The sequence below is a fragment of the Pan troglodytes genome, chromosome 1, assembly GCF_028858775.2.
Source record: "Pan troglodytes isolate AG18354 chromosome 1, NHGRI_mPanTro3-v2.0_pri, whole genome shotgun sequence".
Lineage (NCBI taxonomy): Eukaryota > Metazoa > Chordata > Mammalia > Primates > Hominidae > Pan > Pan troglodytes.
This window is the reverse complement of record NC_072398.2, coordinates 206,920,328-206,934,405: the sequence shown is the minus strand read 5'-3', so window position 1 is coordinate 206,934,405 and position 14,078 is coordinate 206,920,328. Positions and strand designations below refer to the sequence as shown.

General features: G+C 53.8%; 1 protein-coding gene across 2 annotated transcripts in view; it reads right to left on the bottom strand.

The window, feature by feature from the left end:
• MYOM3 (myomesin 3) overlaps positions 1 to 14,078 on the bottom strand; it is a 56,768-nt gene that overhangs the window by 23,663 nt on the left and 19,027 nt on the right. For both annotated transcript variants that reach the window (XM_524608.8, XM_009450786.5), the window contains exons 10-20: positions 13,327 to 13,488; positions 12,554 to 12,695; positions 11,177 to 11,376; positions 10,445 to 10,498; positions 9,918 to 10,045; positions 7,020 to 7,203; positions 4,839 to 5,010; positions 2,964 to 3,085; positions 2,372 to 2,559; positions 1,648 to 1,774; positions 327 to 505 (exon numbers count right to left, since the gene is read on the bottom strand). In XM_524608.8, coding sequence (XP_524608.5) covers positions 327 to 505; positions 1,648 to 1,774; positions 2,372 to 2,559; positions 2,964 to 3,085; positions 4,839 to 5,010; positions 7,020 to 7,203; positions 9,918 to 10,045; positions 10,445 to 10,498; positions 11,177 to 11,376; positions 12,554 to 12,695; positions 13,327 to 13,488 — 1,658 coding nt within the window. The remainder of the gene's footprint in view (positions 1 to 326; positions 506 to 1,647; positions 1,775 to 2,371; positions 2,560 to 2,963; positions 3,086 to 4,838; positions 5,011 to 7,019; positions 7,204 to 9,917; positions 10,046 to 10,444; positions 10,499 to 11,176; positions 11,377 to 12,553; positions 12,696 to 13,326; positions 13,489 to 14,078) is intronic.

The following is a 14,078-nucleotide window of genomic DNA, read 5'->3' as shown; positions in this document are numbered from 1 at the left end:
CACGTTTGCCTAATTACCTCTCTATAATTCAATCTCAGAAGCAGAATTCCTGGGTCAAGGGATATACATGTGCAAATGCTGATATACCTGGCTGATAGCAAGTGAGTCTTTAGGGAGGCACCTGCCTAGCATGGAGCAGGATATGGGCACCAGCCAGCCAGACCTACCTCCAACTTGCTGTGTGACCCTAGGTAAATCGCTCTTCCTCTCTGGTCCTCTGCTGCCATTAAGTGAGGGCAGTGATGTCTGGAGGTCATTCCAGCTCTGATGCTCTAGTGGCAGGGAAGGCTCAGGGCCAGTCAGAAGATGAAGGCATAAGAACTTACCCTCAGGTGGGTGCCAGAGATGGGGCCTGGGGTGACTGGCTTCCACTGCTCAGAGCCTTCCTCCTGGAAACTGACGTGATAGCCTGTGACAGGCCCAGCCCCCATATACAGTGGGGGTTCCCACTGCAGCACCAGGGATGTGGCCCGCACCTCGGATGCCCGTACGTCGTACGGGGGGCCTGTGACAAATGAGAGATGGGAAGAGATGTGTGAGTTGGGCAGCCAGGCAGCCAGCCAGGTGAGCAGCAAGCCCAGCAGTCAGTCAACAAGCTTGTCAATCCCTCAGTCACAGTCAAGCCAGGAAGGGCCTGCTCTGGGTGTCGCCAAGCCCGGGCCAACCTTGGCATCATGACAAAGCCTGGCTCTGGGCCTGAAACCAGGGTTAACTTTTCAAAATGCGCTCAGCCTCCCCTCCTCCCGGTAGCTTCCCTGACCTTCCCCATCCCCATCCCAGACAGCATTAATCCTTCTAAAGTGCTTCAGTGTTTAGTGTCGGGGCCAAGGGTGTAACTTCTAGAGTCAGACCTCTGGGGTTCATGTCAAAACTCCACCTTTTCCAGATATGGGGACTCTGGATGAGATACTTAGCCTCTTTGTTCCTGTCCCCTCGTCTGTAAAATGGGGATAATAATAGTTCTTATAATATAGTGCTTTTGTGAGCATTAGTGAGATAATTTATGAAAAGTGTTTGGTACCTAGTAACGGCCCAATAAATACTCGTTGTTTATAATTGTGGTTGTCGAAAGCATCATATGTTTTAAGTTATCTGCCACTGAGGTAGAGGTTTTGTGTAGAAAACAGAACTGAGCTGAACAAAATGATGGAAGGGTGTGATTCTCCTTCCTCAGTGGGAGGTGAGGGGCTCATTTGTGAGAAGGCTTACTGGGTTATGGGAGCAGTGGGTAGGGTGGCCAACTGTCCATTTGTCCAAGACTAAGAGGCTTCCTGGGACTTGGGATTTTCAGTAGGAAACTGAAAGTCTCAGGCAAACCAGGACTAGTTACTCACCCTAGCAGTGCACCTTTGGGGCTGGAGATTGGTCTATGGCTAGAAGCAGGCAGTCTCTCGAGTTGGGAAATAGTTTGTGCTGGGGATACAGGGCCAGTTGATGGCCCAGGTCAGGGGTCCTTTAAGACAGGCTTAGGACTCCATTTGTGTCAGGAATTATAGAGTGGGTGTGTGCAAGGGCCAGGGGCCTGGGGTGCAGGACAAACAGCGCAAGCCTGAATGCACAGAGGAGTGCGGCAACCTTCATCTCATTGGGTAGGTTTGGGAAGGAGGGAAGGGCAGGCACTGGACTTCAGGCCTGCAGGCCTCTCACCTGGCTGGGGCATTGTCCACTCTTTGCACTCAAACAGGCTGCTGGGTGCCGACAGCTCGCCAACACCTGCCCAGTTGGCAGCCCGGGCACGGAACTCATAGAAGTGGCCTTCATGAAGGTCACTGACCTTTAAGAGCAGAAACACAAACTATGAGGCTGAGGCTGGAGGAGGGATGGGGAACAGAAGCAGTGGTGGGGGAGCGACTCAGAGCAGGCGGTCTGTGGGGGCTTTGCTTTTATTTTTATTTTTTGAGACATGGTCTCACTTTGTCACCCAGGCTGGAGTGCAGTGGCATGAACATGGCTCACTGCAGCCTCAACCTTCTGGGCTCATGCAGTCCTCCTGTGTTAGCCTCTCGAGTAGCCAGGACTACAGGTGCGTGCCACCACACTCAACTAATTTTTGTATTTTTTGTCGAGACAGGGTTTTGAACATGTTGCAGACTGGTCTCGAACTCCCAAACTCCTGAGCTCAAGCAATCCCAGCTCAAGCTTGGTGGCTCTAAACAGTTCTGTTCAAGGTGGGTCTGCACTGGAAAATGTTCTCGATGGCTGAGGCAGGGGAACTTGAGACCTCTGTCAGACTCTGTCAGACTCCAAGACTCAAGCAGTGCCCTCTGGTCGCTGCTAAACAAGTCATGACACAGGCTGGGTCCACCTTCCAGCCCTACCTTGCAGACCCGGGTGGGGATGGGCTGCTGATGGGGTCACCTTCCAGCCTTACCTTGCAGACCCGGGTGGGGATGGGCTGCTGAGTGACCGCATGCCAGTCCAGCTCTTCCGAGTCATGCTGGTCCAGGAAGTAGCCCAGGATCTTGCCACCTCCACGACGCTTGGGGGGTTTCCACCCAATGACCATTTCATTCTTCCCGCAGTTCAGGAGGGCAAAGCCATATGGGGCAGACGGGGTAGCTATAGGGAGGTAAGGAGGTGAGGACAGCTGCTCCCTAGGGGTGGCTGGATTGGACAGTGGGGCCTGAGGGAGCTGACGAGCCTCCCCTAGTTGGTGCCTGCCCTACTCCAGGGGTTTTTCCCTGAGCCAGTAGTATCTGTGCCTCAGGAGGGCATCGGAGCCTCAGGTTTCTGGGTCTGAGGGCTTCCCCACCCCCCAGAGCTGCTCAGGCCCCATCCCATGGCCTCAAGCCATGGTTACTTCCTTCCCAAAGGAAAGGGCAGCCAGGGCCAGCTCCAGTTTCCCTCAGAGGGCGTATGTGCCACTGGCCACCAGGACTGGGCCCTCCAAGATGTGATCTATGAGCCCCAGCTCCCTGCCCAGCCCAGGGAGGTTTGCAGGCTGGACCTGCCCTTGGACTCACCCAGAGCCTGCTTGACCCTGATGGGCTCGGTGGCGGCTGAGCTCTCGCCTACCCCAGCCTCGCTGACTGACCTGACACAAAACTCGTACTCCTTCCCCGTCCTCAGCCCGGGAACTGTAAACCTGGGAGAGAAATGTGCAGCTTTCATGGATGTACAAACAGCCTGGAGACATTCCCAAACTTGCTAGAACAACTTTGTGGAATAAGTGGTCACCAGCGTGGTAGAATTTGAAGGTTCAGGTCAATTCTCCCTAAAAATATTGCCCTTGATCCCATGGCAATGCCTGAGATGACACCGTGGAGGGGGTAGACCTAAGGGTTTTAAAGGATGTTTGCTTTTCCAGATCCACCCTTAAAATGCAAATACGCTAGGAAAGGTTCTAACTTAAAGCAAAGGCAGCCAACCCCGGACCCAGCGCCACATGGTACATCTTCAAGACTTTGGGCTTTGTCCTTGAAAAAGAACATGTGGCTGTTAATACCTGCACTAATGCTGGGATGCAAAAACACCGAGTCCTTTCAGAGCCCTCAAAGAGAATTGCCATCCAGAGACACGCAAGGATGCTCTGGCTTAGAGAAAAATGTCCTTCTTATCCCGTCCCTTCTTGATAAAACCCAATTGTGGACCTCTTTCTCTCTCTTCACCTATCAACATTCTCCTAGAGCAAATCTTGTTTTGCAGGGAGCTCCTCTCAGCCAGGCCTTCATCTTTCTTCCATGTTGGATGCTTGCTGACCTTGAAAATTGGACTCCAAGTTCTTTAGCTTTTGGACTGGGACTTACACCAGTGGTTTGCCAGGAGCTCTCAGGCCTTCGGCCACAAACTGAAGGCTGCACTGTTGGCTTCCCTACTTTTGAGGTTTGGGGACTCGGACTGGCTTCCTCGCTCCTCAGCTTGCAAACAGCCGGTTGTACGACTTTACCTTGTGATTGTGTGAGTCAATACTCCTTAATAAACTCCCTTTCCTATATACATCTATCCTATTAGTCTGTCCCTCTAGAGAACCCTGACTGATACAGAAAGGGTGAGGGGTGGTATGGAGCCTGAACTCAGGCCTCCCTGGCTCCAAAGCTCTCCACTGCTCTGCCCTCCCCACCTCTCTCTGGGTTTAAGCTCCTGGAGGGATGAGACCAAGGCATGGTCATCTCTATCCATGGAGTCCTGCAAATAGCACATTCTCAACAAGGTTTGTTGAAAAAGACCATCTGGGTTCAAGTCCCAGTCCTGCCATTTACTAAGCTACAGGGGGCTTTGGCAAGTTATGTAACCTCTCCATGCCTCAGTTTCTTCATCTGTAAAATAATAAAAATAATAGTCTTACACATTTAGGCTTGCAGGTAGAACTAGATGACCTCACATATGAAAAATGCCAGAACAGTACCTGGCTCAGGGTAAATACTGTGAAATGCTGGGCTTCATTATCATTATGGCCCCCTTTCAAGGATGCCTGGTGCAGGAAGAGGGGTGATCTGGTTTGGCTCTGTACTCCCACTCAAATCTCATGTTGAATTGTAATCCCCACTGTTGGGGGAGGGACCTCGTGGGAGGAGATTGGATCATGGGGGCGGATGTCCGCTTTGCTGTTGTCAAGATAGGGAGCAAGTTCTCATGAGATCCGCTTGTTTGGAAGTGTGTAGCACTTCCTGCTTTGCTCTTTCTCCCTCTCCTGCTCCCGCCATGTAAGACATGCTTCCTTCCCCCTCGCCTTCCGCCATAATCATAAGTTTCCTGAGGCCTCCCCAGAAAAAGAATCCTGTATAGCTCGCAGAACTGTGAGCTGATTAAACCTCTTTTCTTTATAAAAGAAATTACCCAGTCTCAGGTATGTCTTTATAGCAGTGTGAGAACAGACTGCTATGGGTGGGCAGACGTACCTGGTGCCTTGGATAGGTTTGTTGTTAACTGTTTGCCACTCAGATGTCCCCACCTTCCGGGAGTAGATGTAATAACCCAGGAGCTCTGGGTCTTTCACACGATCCCATGTCAGGGAGACAGAGGTCTGTGTGTCTCGGAAAGCTTGAACTTGAGCTGGAGGAGGGAGGGTAGCTAAAAAATAGAAACATGGGCTGAATGAGAAGGCTGAGTTACGTGGGTCTGACAGGCTGGGGAAGGGGAGGAGCATGGGGAGAGGCCAGAAGGAGCTCCCACAGCAATCAAGGTGCATGAATTCCTGACCTGCTGGGGGCTTTGGGACCTCTTCCCTAGGCCCAGAAGTGTATCCTAAAAGTCCTCTCTCCCCTTACCTCTGAGCATCTCTGCTTCCTCACTAAAGCACAAAAGCATACTCACTCGTTCATCCTTACACACACACACTCTCTCTCACTCAAAAGTCACCAAATCTGACAGGTTTCCTCAGTCCTTATCTTTAATCTCAGTTTTCTTTCCTTGAAATTTCTCTACTGATTTTCATGGCTCCCTGAAACTAAGCTTTTTGAGGTAGGGGCTGCTGTAACTTGTTAAATGGATAGATGGATGGTTGGTTGAATGAATGGATGGATGGATGGTTGGTTGGATGAATGGATGGATGGATGGATGGATGGATGGATGGATGGATGGATGGACAGATGGATGCATGGACAGGTGGATACATGGATGAATAAATGGATGGATGGATGGATGGATAGATGGATGGATGAATGGATGGATGGATGGATGGACAGATGGATTCATGGATGAATAAATGGATGCATGGATGGATGGATGGATGGATGGATGGATGGATGGATGGACAGGTGGATACATGGATGAATAAATGGATAGATGGATGGATAGATGGATGAATAGATGGATAGATGGACCGATGGGCGGATGCATGGATGGACTGATGGATGGCAGGTGCATGATCTTCCTAGTTCTCTTTTTATTTCTAAACTCCTTACACATCCTGTGGTTGTTCTCTATTTTCTTTTGGCCCCCAAACGTTGGACTCCTCCAAGCTTCTGTTCCTTGACCTGCTCCACTTTTTCTCCTCTCTTCTTATTCATAAGGGTCCTGCCTATCCCAGGTCTTCATCCCTCACCTGTTTGAAGGCTTCACCTCTAGCCCTGCCCTCCCTTCCTTTCTGAATTATACCAGAGCCTTGCCTGGTACAATTTAAGTGTGGTTTATGGTCCAGAGACTACCCACATCTGATGACTAATTGCTCACTGGCCAGGCCCCAAATCAAATCCAAATGTTAACCAGAAGTAAAGAAAAGCACCACTTGCTCACCAACTTGTTCATATGTGCCGCGTGTGTATGTGTGTGTGTGTGTGTGTGTGCGTGTGTATTTTTTTCCCCTCTAAATTATTGAAGCAGAACAAATCTAGAACTTTGAAATCTTCCCCAAATGGGACCTTCAGCAAACCAGGCTTTTCTTGCATAGGTGGCACTGTAGCAAGGTTCTTTAAAGGGCTGATTGTGATGGCAGCTACAGGGAATCTGATGAGAGGGTAAAGAACCTCAGAATCCAGAGGCCTCAGAGATGGGAGCCCTGGGAAGCTGGGGTCAGGATGCAGTTGCAGTTGGGAGACTCAGGAAGGAGCCAGAGGTGGGAGCAGTGATGGGGCCCTTTAGAACAATGGGTTTGCCAGTTGAGGACAGCAAGGTGTGCAGCTTGGAAATGACTCTCCCAGGTCCCCCGTTATGCTGCAGGTGAGCGGTGTCCTGCCTGGTAAGCCAGGGCTCAGGTGGGACAGCTCAACCCCCACCAGACAGGGAGCAGGGGGCTGCTTGGGAGTGAGCTGCAGGATCTAGGGGCAGGCCAGAGACCTGTGGAACGGAGGGACCACTTGCTGGCACAGCTGCTGTGCAGGGCCCAGCTGTGCTCTGTAACCCGTGCATTGCTGATCTGGAAAAAGGCAGAAGGCTCTCTCCCTCCATGAGCCTCCTGCCCAGAGAAATGTGATTTCTGATGTCTTAAAACTCCCCAGGCCTGACATCAAATTGCTTTTCAGCTTCATGATGGGTAGAAGGGAGCGGGGACAGGGAAGTGGGCAGGGCTTTGTCCCTGCAGCTTCAGGTCCTGAGCCTGGCCTGGCCTGCCTCCTCCCCGACCCCCGGCATCAGGAGGGTACCTGGCGGGCCCCGCAAGGCGATGGGCTCGCTGGGCTCTGAGGGATCGCTCAGGCCATACTGGTTCATTGCTCGCACTCTGAAGACATATGACTTCTTTTTCTCCAGGTCCAGAACGGCGAATCTTGGGGATTTCACAGGGCTTTCCGAGCTGATGGCCTCCCAGGTGCCACTACCTATGACTGACTGAAGAAACAGAGGGACTCACATTGGCTAACTGGTCGCCCAGACCGGCTCTGTGCTGGTCACCTCCCATGATCTCTGTCCCCAGCCCGTGTGCCCTCATGATCCTCTATACTCAGCCCAGGCTGCCCCTGAGCATGGGGCTCTGCCCCATCTGCCTCCTCACCTCTCCACCTGGATTCCTACAGAGACCTCACGTCCAGCCTGTCCACAACGCGGCTCCAGAGCTTCCCACACCTGCATTGCATTGGTGGCCCCCATCCTTCCAGTCCCTCGGGTGAAACCCCTGGAGCCACCCTTGGCTCTTCCTCTCTTTGTCTCATGCCCTAAATGTGCTCCATCAATGAACCCAGTTGGCTCACCCTTCAAAATTTACCCAGAAACCAGCCATGCCTTATCGTCTTCATGTTCCCCACCATAACCTTGATGCAGGCTGCCAGCACCCCACACCTGAACGATCTCAATGGCCTCTTGACTGGTCTCCCCTCCATTTCTACCTATAACCCCCTTCTGTCTTGTCTCAAATGACCATCAGGGGGATCCTTTTATAGCACGGGTCAGACCAGGTCCCTCTCTGCCAAGAACCCTCCCAAGCCCCACATCTCCCTCAGAGCAAAAGCTTCCCCATGGCCTGACCCCTCGGCCTGTCTGGCCACCGTTCCCTCTGCCCTTAGTCTCTGTGCCTCTCTGCTGTTCCCTGAGGGTCCAAGTCCCACCTCTGGGCCTTTGCACTTGCTGGTCCCTCAGCCTGGAATGTTCTTCCCTGAGAAATCTCTTGGCTTCCTGTAGGCCTTTAATAAAAATTCACCTTCCTGGGCAGTGGGGAGGCCATCCCAGCCACTCCATCTAAAAATGTCAGCAGCTCCTCTCCCCACACTTCAAGTTCCCCTCCCTGCTCAATGTCTTTCTCCTTAGGGCCTACCACTCACTACTGTGCTTAATATTCTACTGATTTACTCCATTTATCATTGGCACCCCCTCCCCTGACTGCCGTGTCCCTAGGGCCAAGAACAGGACTGGCACATGGCAGGTCCTCCATCTATGTTTCTGGGACAAATGAATGAATAAATGAATGAATTCTCACAATAACCCTGCAGGAAGGTGTTAATTTCTCTGCCGATGAGGAAAGTCAGGTTCAGAGAGTTTCGGTAACTTGGCCAAAAGTCCTACATCCAATAACTGGTGGATATAGTATGAAACTTCACTCAGGTGTGGTTGGCTGCGAACCTGTTTACTCTCCACAGCGTCAGGGACCCAGAAGGCAGCCAGAAACCCCGAGTCTCTGGGCAGATGGAGGGTGGAGAGCCCAGGGTGAGACAGATGAGTGAGGTACCCAGAGACCCTTTCTGCTGAGTCTGGGCAAGAGAGTTAAGACCTAGAAGCACAAGGGGACCCACTGATTCCACGCTCTGTGGTTTTCCCCCCACAAGCCCATCTGGCTGTCAGTGGCCTAGACCAGGTAGGACAAGAAATTGCCATAAGAAACCATGAACACTGCTGAGCTCCTACTGTGTGCCAGGCTCCATTCTAAGTCTTTATGTGTGCTAATTAATTTGATCCTCACATTAACCCTACAAGCTGTGTATGATTATTATCATTTTATGGAAGAAGAAACAGAGGCACAGAGAAACTAAGTAACTTGCCCAAGGTCACACAGCTGGTAAGTAGCAGAGATAGAATTTGAACCCAAGCAGTCTGATGCCAACATCTTCACCATGATACACTACCACCTCGCAAAACAAATCCTCAATTATCTACAGCTTTCCTATGTCGGAGAAAAAGGATTACCCATGAGTGTGAAAAGAGAGGCCCGTTTGGATAACCACAGCCAGAGATTCCTCCCTGGAAATTTTAAATTCATTTATTCCCTAAACATTTTCTGTCCACCTAGTTTGTGCCAGGCATTGTGCTGGGCACAGAAAGTAATGAGAAGATAAACTTAGTCTCTGACTTCAGGGAGATAGTCAAGAACACCTCCTTGGGAAGCACTGACAGATCCCAGGGGTTGCTGGCTTTGGCTGTGGGCTGTGTTTTATTTCATCTTCACAGGGCAGGTTCTCTATTCTATGCTGGAGGAAACTGAGGCTCAGAGAGTTTAGGACACTCACTCAGGATCACACAGCAGAAGGAAGGATTTGAATAGATTTTGACACCATGCTGTCTTCTACTCCGCCATACTGCCCCCTCTCCACTGTGAAGTTCACTCCACAAGACCTGCCTCATCCCCGCCGGGGTCTCCCCTGCCCCCACTCGGTCCCCAGTGAGAGCCACCTCCTAGTGCTAATCACTCCATAGGCTCTGCAAGTGCTGCTGGTGCCTGTCCCTGGCTGGAGGGTACCAGCCTTGTTTCCCTCCCAACATAGTCCCACCAAGAAGTGCTTGGCCCCAATGTGTGGTCGGATGCCATCTGGCTTGGGGGCAGGGAGGTACCCAGGAAGTGGTGGATCGTATTGTCATTGTTGTCTGTGTCTTGTATTTTGTGTATTTCCACGAACAGCCTCAGGAACGACCAGCAGTGACTGGCTTCCAGGGCTAGAGGTAGCTGCAAAAGGCTATTCAATCCATCCCCATGCCTCTGTGTAGGGCCATGCCTGGGCCCTTCTGGCCAGGGGATTCTCTTTCATTCTCTGACGGCCTCCCCAGGGGACACTGCCCAGGGTCCCACAGCACATCTGTTTCTCAGGCTGGCCTGGGGCTGGGGCCTCGGGGTTCCCTACCTTCTCCAGGGAGTACGTCAGTGGTGCTCTGCCCCGGGGGCTCGGCTCCTCCCAGGCCAGAACCACATAGGCCTCTCGGATCTCGCTGGCATGGACATTGGTTGGCGGTGAGGGGATGGTCACAGTATCTGGAATCAGAGTCACCCGGGACCGAGATGGGTGGACCCTCAGAGACCCCCTAATCTCAGTGCCTCATTCCATGGAAGAGGGAACTACACCCCTACCCATCCCCCAGAGAGGGGCAGTAGTTGGCTCCAGGTCACTCAGCAATGCTGGGCAGAGCTGGGACTAGAACCCAGGTCTCCCCCTGCTCTGGCCAGGACTTTTCCCAATGTGTTCCCTCCTCCAGGAAGGCCACAGCCAGATGGGCCACAGTGACCCCAGCACTCTGACTGCCTCCAACTAGGCCCCACCTGCCCTCATCCCCCACACCCTGCACAGGGACAGCTTCTGCCTCTTTGCCAGCTCATGTCCCAGAGTTTTGAGAACTATACAGGAGGCCCAGCGTGTGGGAGGATCCCGCGTACCTTCAAAAGCATCTGTGCTGATGGTGATCTTGTTTCCCAGATCAAAGGGGATCTCTAGGATGAGAAGGGAGCATGGGAGGGTGGGGGGTGGCACAGGAGGAGTTAGGCCAGGAGCTACCCCACACCAGGGTCTGCGTCCTGCCCCGTCCCAGTCCTGGCCTTGCAGCCCTCGCTGTGCAACCTCAGACAGGTGCCCTCCCTCTGGCCTCAGCTTTCTCAGGAGTCCCAAGTGGAGCCCTGCTGCTCTCAGGCCCTAGTAGATGCTCTTCCTCTTCGGACAAGTGGAGACAGAGAGGAGGAGGGAGGTGCCTGGCGCTGGGCACCCTGCCACGGTGGAGCTTCTAGCACACCCAAGTCAGCGTGGCTCCCGAGGGCTGAGAGGAGGCCGTGTCCCCACACTCGAGCTTAAGGACATCTGACAGGTGCTGGGGTAGGGTGCTCCCTCAGACTGGTCTCTCCCATGGACAGGTTTGGTTTCTCCCATTAGACTAGCTGTATCTTCCTTCTCAGGCTAGGGGTTCCTAAGGACCGGATTGTGTCTCCTCCATCAGACTGGAAGTTCTCGAGGGCTGGCCTTTTTCTCCTTCATCAGACTAGTGTTTACTGAGGGCTGGGCTGTGCTTCCTCCACCAGACTCGGGGCTCCTGAGGGCTGGATTGTCTCCTGTGTGAGATAGTCCTGAGGGTTCTCTGACTGATGTTCTAGAAAGTCGCTTAGGACCTCTGTACCCACCTGTCTTCCTCCGGGCTGCATCATGGTCACCCATGACAACCAACTCTGAGGCCTTGGAGGGGACGCTGCTGCCTGCCCTGCTGATGGCTCTCACCCGGAACCGATAGCTCTGACCTTCGACGAGGCCTTGGACTGGGCACCGACAAGTCCCTCCGGGGGCCTCATGGCAGGGGATCCATTCCCCAGACTCGCCCTGGCACCTGTTGGAGACAGGCCCCCCCTTTCAGCCCCTGCCCACAATGCACACCTTCCCAATGTGAGCCTCTACAAGGGCCTTTCTCTGACTGGGGGAGCCTGCCCAGCTCATCTCTGCCAATTAAAGTTCTTCTCTCCAATGGAAGAGCCTGGCTCCAACCTTGGGCCCCCGGGAGACCTTTTCACCATCTCTGACACTGACCAGCAGCAATGCCTTTCATGGGGCATCATCGTGAGCCTGTGACTGTGCTGTGCCCTACACACCCAGCCCTCATTTTATCTCCCTGGAAGTCCTAGGGGGCACGTGTGGTCACCTTCACTGCACACATGGAGGATCTGTGGCTCAGAGAGTGACAAGACCTGCCCAAGGTCACACAGTTAGGATTCACCTGAGCTTGTCCCCTCCCTAAGTTGGCATGCATTCCAGGTTGACCCTCCAAGCCTGGGCTCTCTGTACCCTCTTGGTACCATTGTCCCTGGCAGTACGACAGTGCACATTACCCTTCTTGTTACCAGCTGGTTGAGGTAGTTGTCACATGTGGGTCCAAGTCTTGTCTCCACCACTAATGACAAATGTGTCTTTGAGCAAAGTCATCTCCCCACATACTTTGGTTTCCCCATCTATAGAAGAGGGCATTAGATAGTCCCCCTCCCCTTTAGAGACGGGTCATTGTAAGGTTGGAAAGAAATGAGGCATGCCCTTAGCACGGTCATTAGCCTGTCCGTGGCAGCATTAGCTATTTTCTCAAGCTGGGCCTTCGGAGCCGGCCACACTGGAAAAAGGCCGGAGGTTCTGGCCTCTCTACCTGTTTGCGTCCTCCCTTGGGGTCAGTGCTATTCCATCTCTCTCTGTCATTGGGAAGGAAACTAGCCCACGAATTCACTGTGCTCAGGGTTCAAGCACTCCCCGTTTTGCCCCTCCGGGTCAGCTCTAGAGGGTCCACAGGGCAGTGGCCGACTCCAGCATAGAATTCCAGTTATCAGCATGACAAAGACTTGGAGGTGTGGATGCCCCTCCATTGCCCCTAAATGACACAGCACAGCTTGCCTCCTGTCCTGTTCTGAGGAGCGGGGGTGTGGGGATTCTCTGAGGTCAGACATGGGGCCTCCTCTTTGCTGTGGCTCCCACCACCAGATAGAATTCTACCCCTAGGGCCTCTGCCACTCACGAGGTCGACTCACCGCTCAATGGAGTAGGCAGTGATGGGGTTGCCCCGGGTGTCACTGGGCGGGGCCCAAGTCAGGATGAGGCAGTCTCTGTTCACATCTAGGCATCGGACGTTCAGCGGGGAGCCTGGGGCCCCGGGGTTCTCGGCCTCGGCATCTGAAACCCGGGGGTGAGAGGGAGGCCCTTCTAGTCAGTGGCCATTTGGTGACAGGCCCTTCCCACTCCCGCCCGGCATCCTCTTCTCATCCATCCTGCAGGGGCTCAGTTTTGATCTTGAGGACTGGGGCCTGAATATTAGTCCCACTACCCCCATAGCAGTATCTGAGGGAAGGATGACAGTACCATTTCTTGGGGGCCCATTTTACACCAAGTACCTGAACAAGTGGAATAATTAATTCCAGCCCCAGAACAGCCTTCCCCTCTTTGGATGGGGAAACTGAGTCTCATGGAGGTGAGTGAGTGACCTGCCCAAAGTCACCCAGCTGGTGAAGTAACAAAGCCAGGATGTGAACCCAGGCCCTAAGCAGTGGCCAGAATCACTCCAGCCCCACACTCAGCTCCCAGCCTCCCTGGCTCCAGCCAGGCTAACTCTGGGGCCACGTCCCTTTGGAGGGTCATAGGATGCCACGAGGAGTCTTGGAGACCCCAACCCAAAGCCCTGATTTTATGGCAGAGAAATTGAGGCCCCAAGAGAGCAGGGCCCTTGCCTAAGGTTCCACAGCAAACAAGGGGCAGAGCCCTGGTCTCTGGGCTCCTGCTGCTACCCTGCGCCCACCCATGCCCTCACCTCTCACAAGCACGTAGGTGCTCTGTTCCCGGGGTCCGAAGGGCGAGGGTACCCGGACCATGTAGAGCCCCTCGTCCTCCTTGTAGGTGCAGGACACCTTCAGGGATGCCTGGCGGTCTGTGTAGAGGATCTTCCGACGTCTCGAGGACCTCAGTAGCCTCCCTGTGGAGGGGAAGTGGGGGGCCATTGAGTTTGTGGGGGGGTCCTGGTCTCACCTGGGAACCACAGAAATTGGGGGGTCTGGAGACCCCGGCTGGGCAGAGAGAGAGGCTGGTGAGGCTCAGCTCAGGCCTTGGGTGGGGGTGGTGGCCTCCAGGGCTTTGCCAAGGCAGTGGAGAACTCTCCTTTACAGAGGGCTTGGGGAGTAGGGAAGGGCCAGTGCGGGGCTGGGGCTCAATGAGGGAGTGAGGGTTTAGGGACATAGCCAGTGACAAGGTGAGGAGTTGTAGGTTCTCTGAGGAAGTAGGAGCAAGAGAGATGGGTCCCTGTATGGGGTCAGGGGACTCAAAGGAGGAGGGCCTGTTTGGGGGAGGAGGGAGCTCAGTAAAGGGCCTGGGTCTCACTGAGAGAGCTGGGGCCTCGGTGAGGCGGAGCTGAGGTGAGGACGTGTCGAGGGGCCAGGGGTCAGGGGTCAGGGAAGGGAGTGAGGGCTCTCGGGATGGGAGCTTAGGAGGTGGATGGGGACTCAGAAGTGGAGTCTGGGGCTCAGGGGCGGGCCCTGCCTTGAGGCCACACTGTGGGGCCAGCTCTTC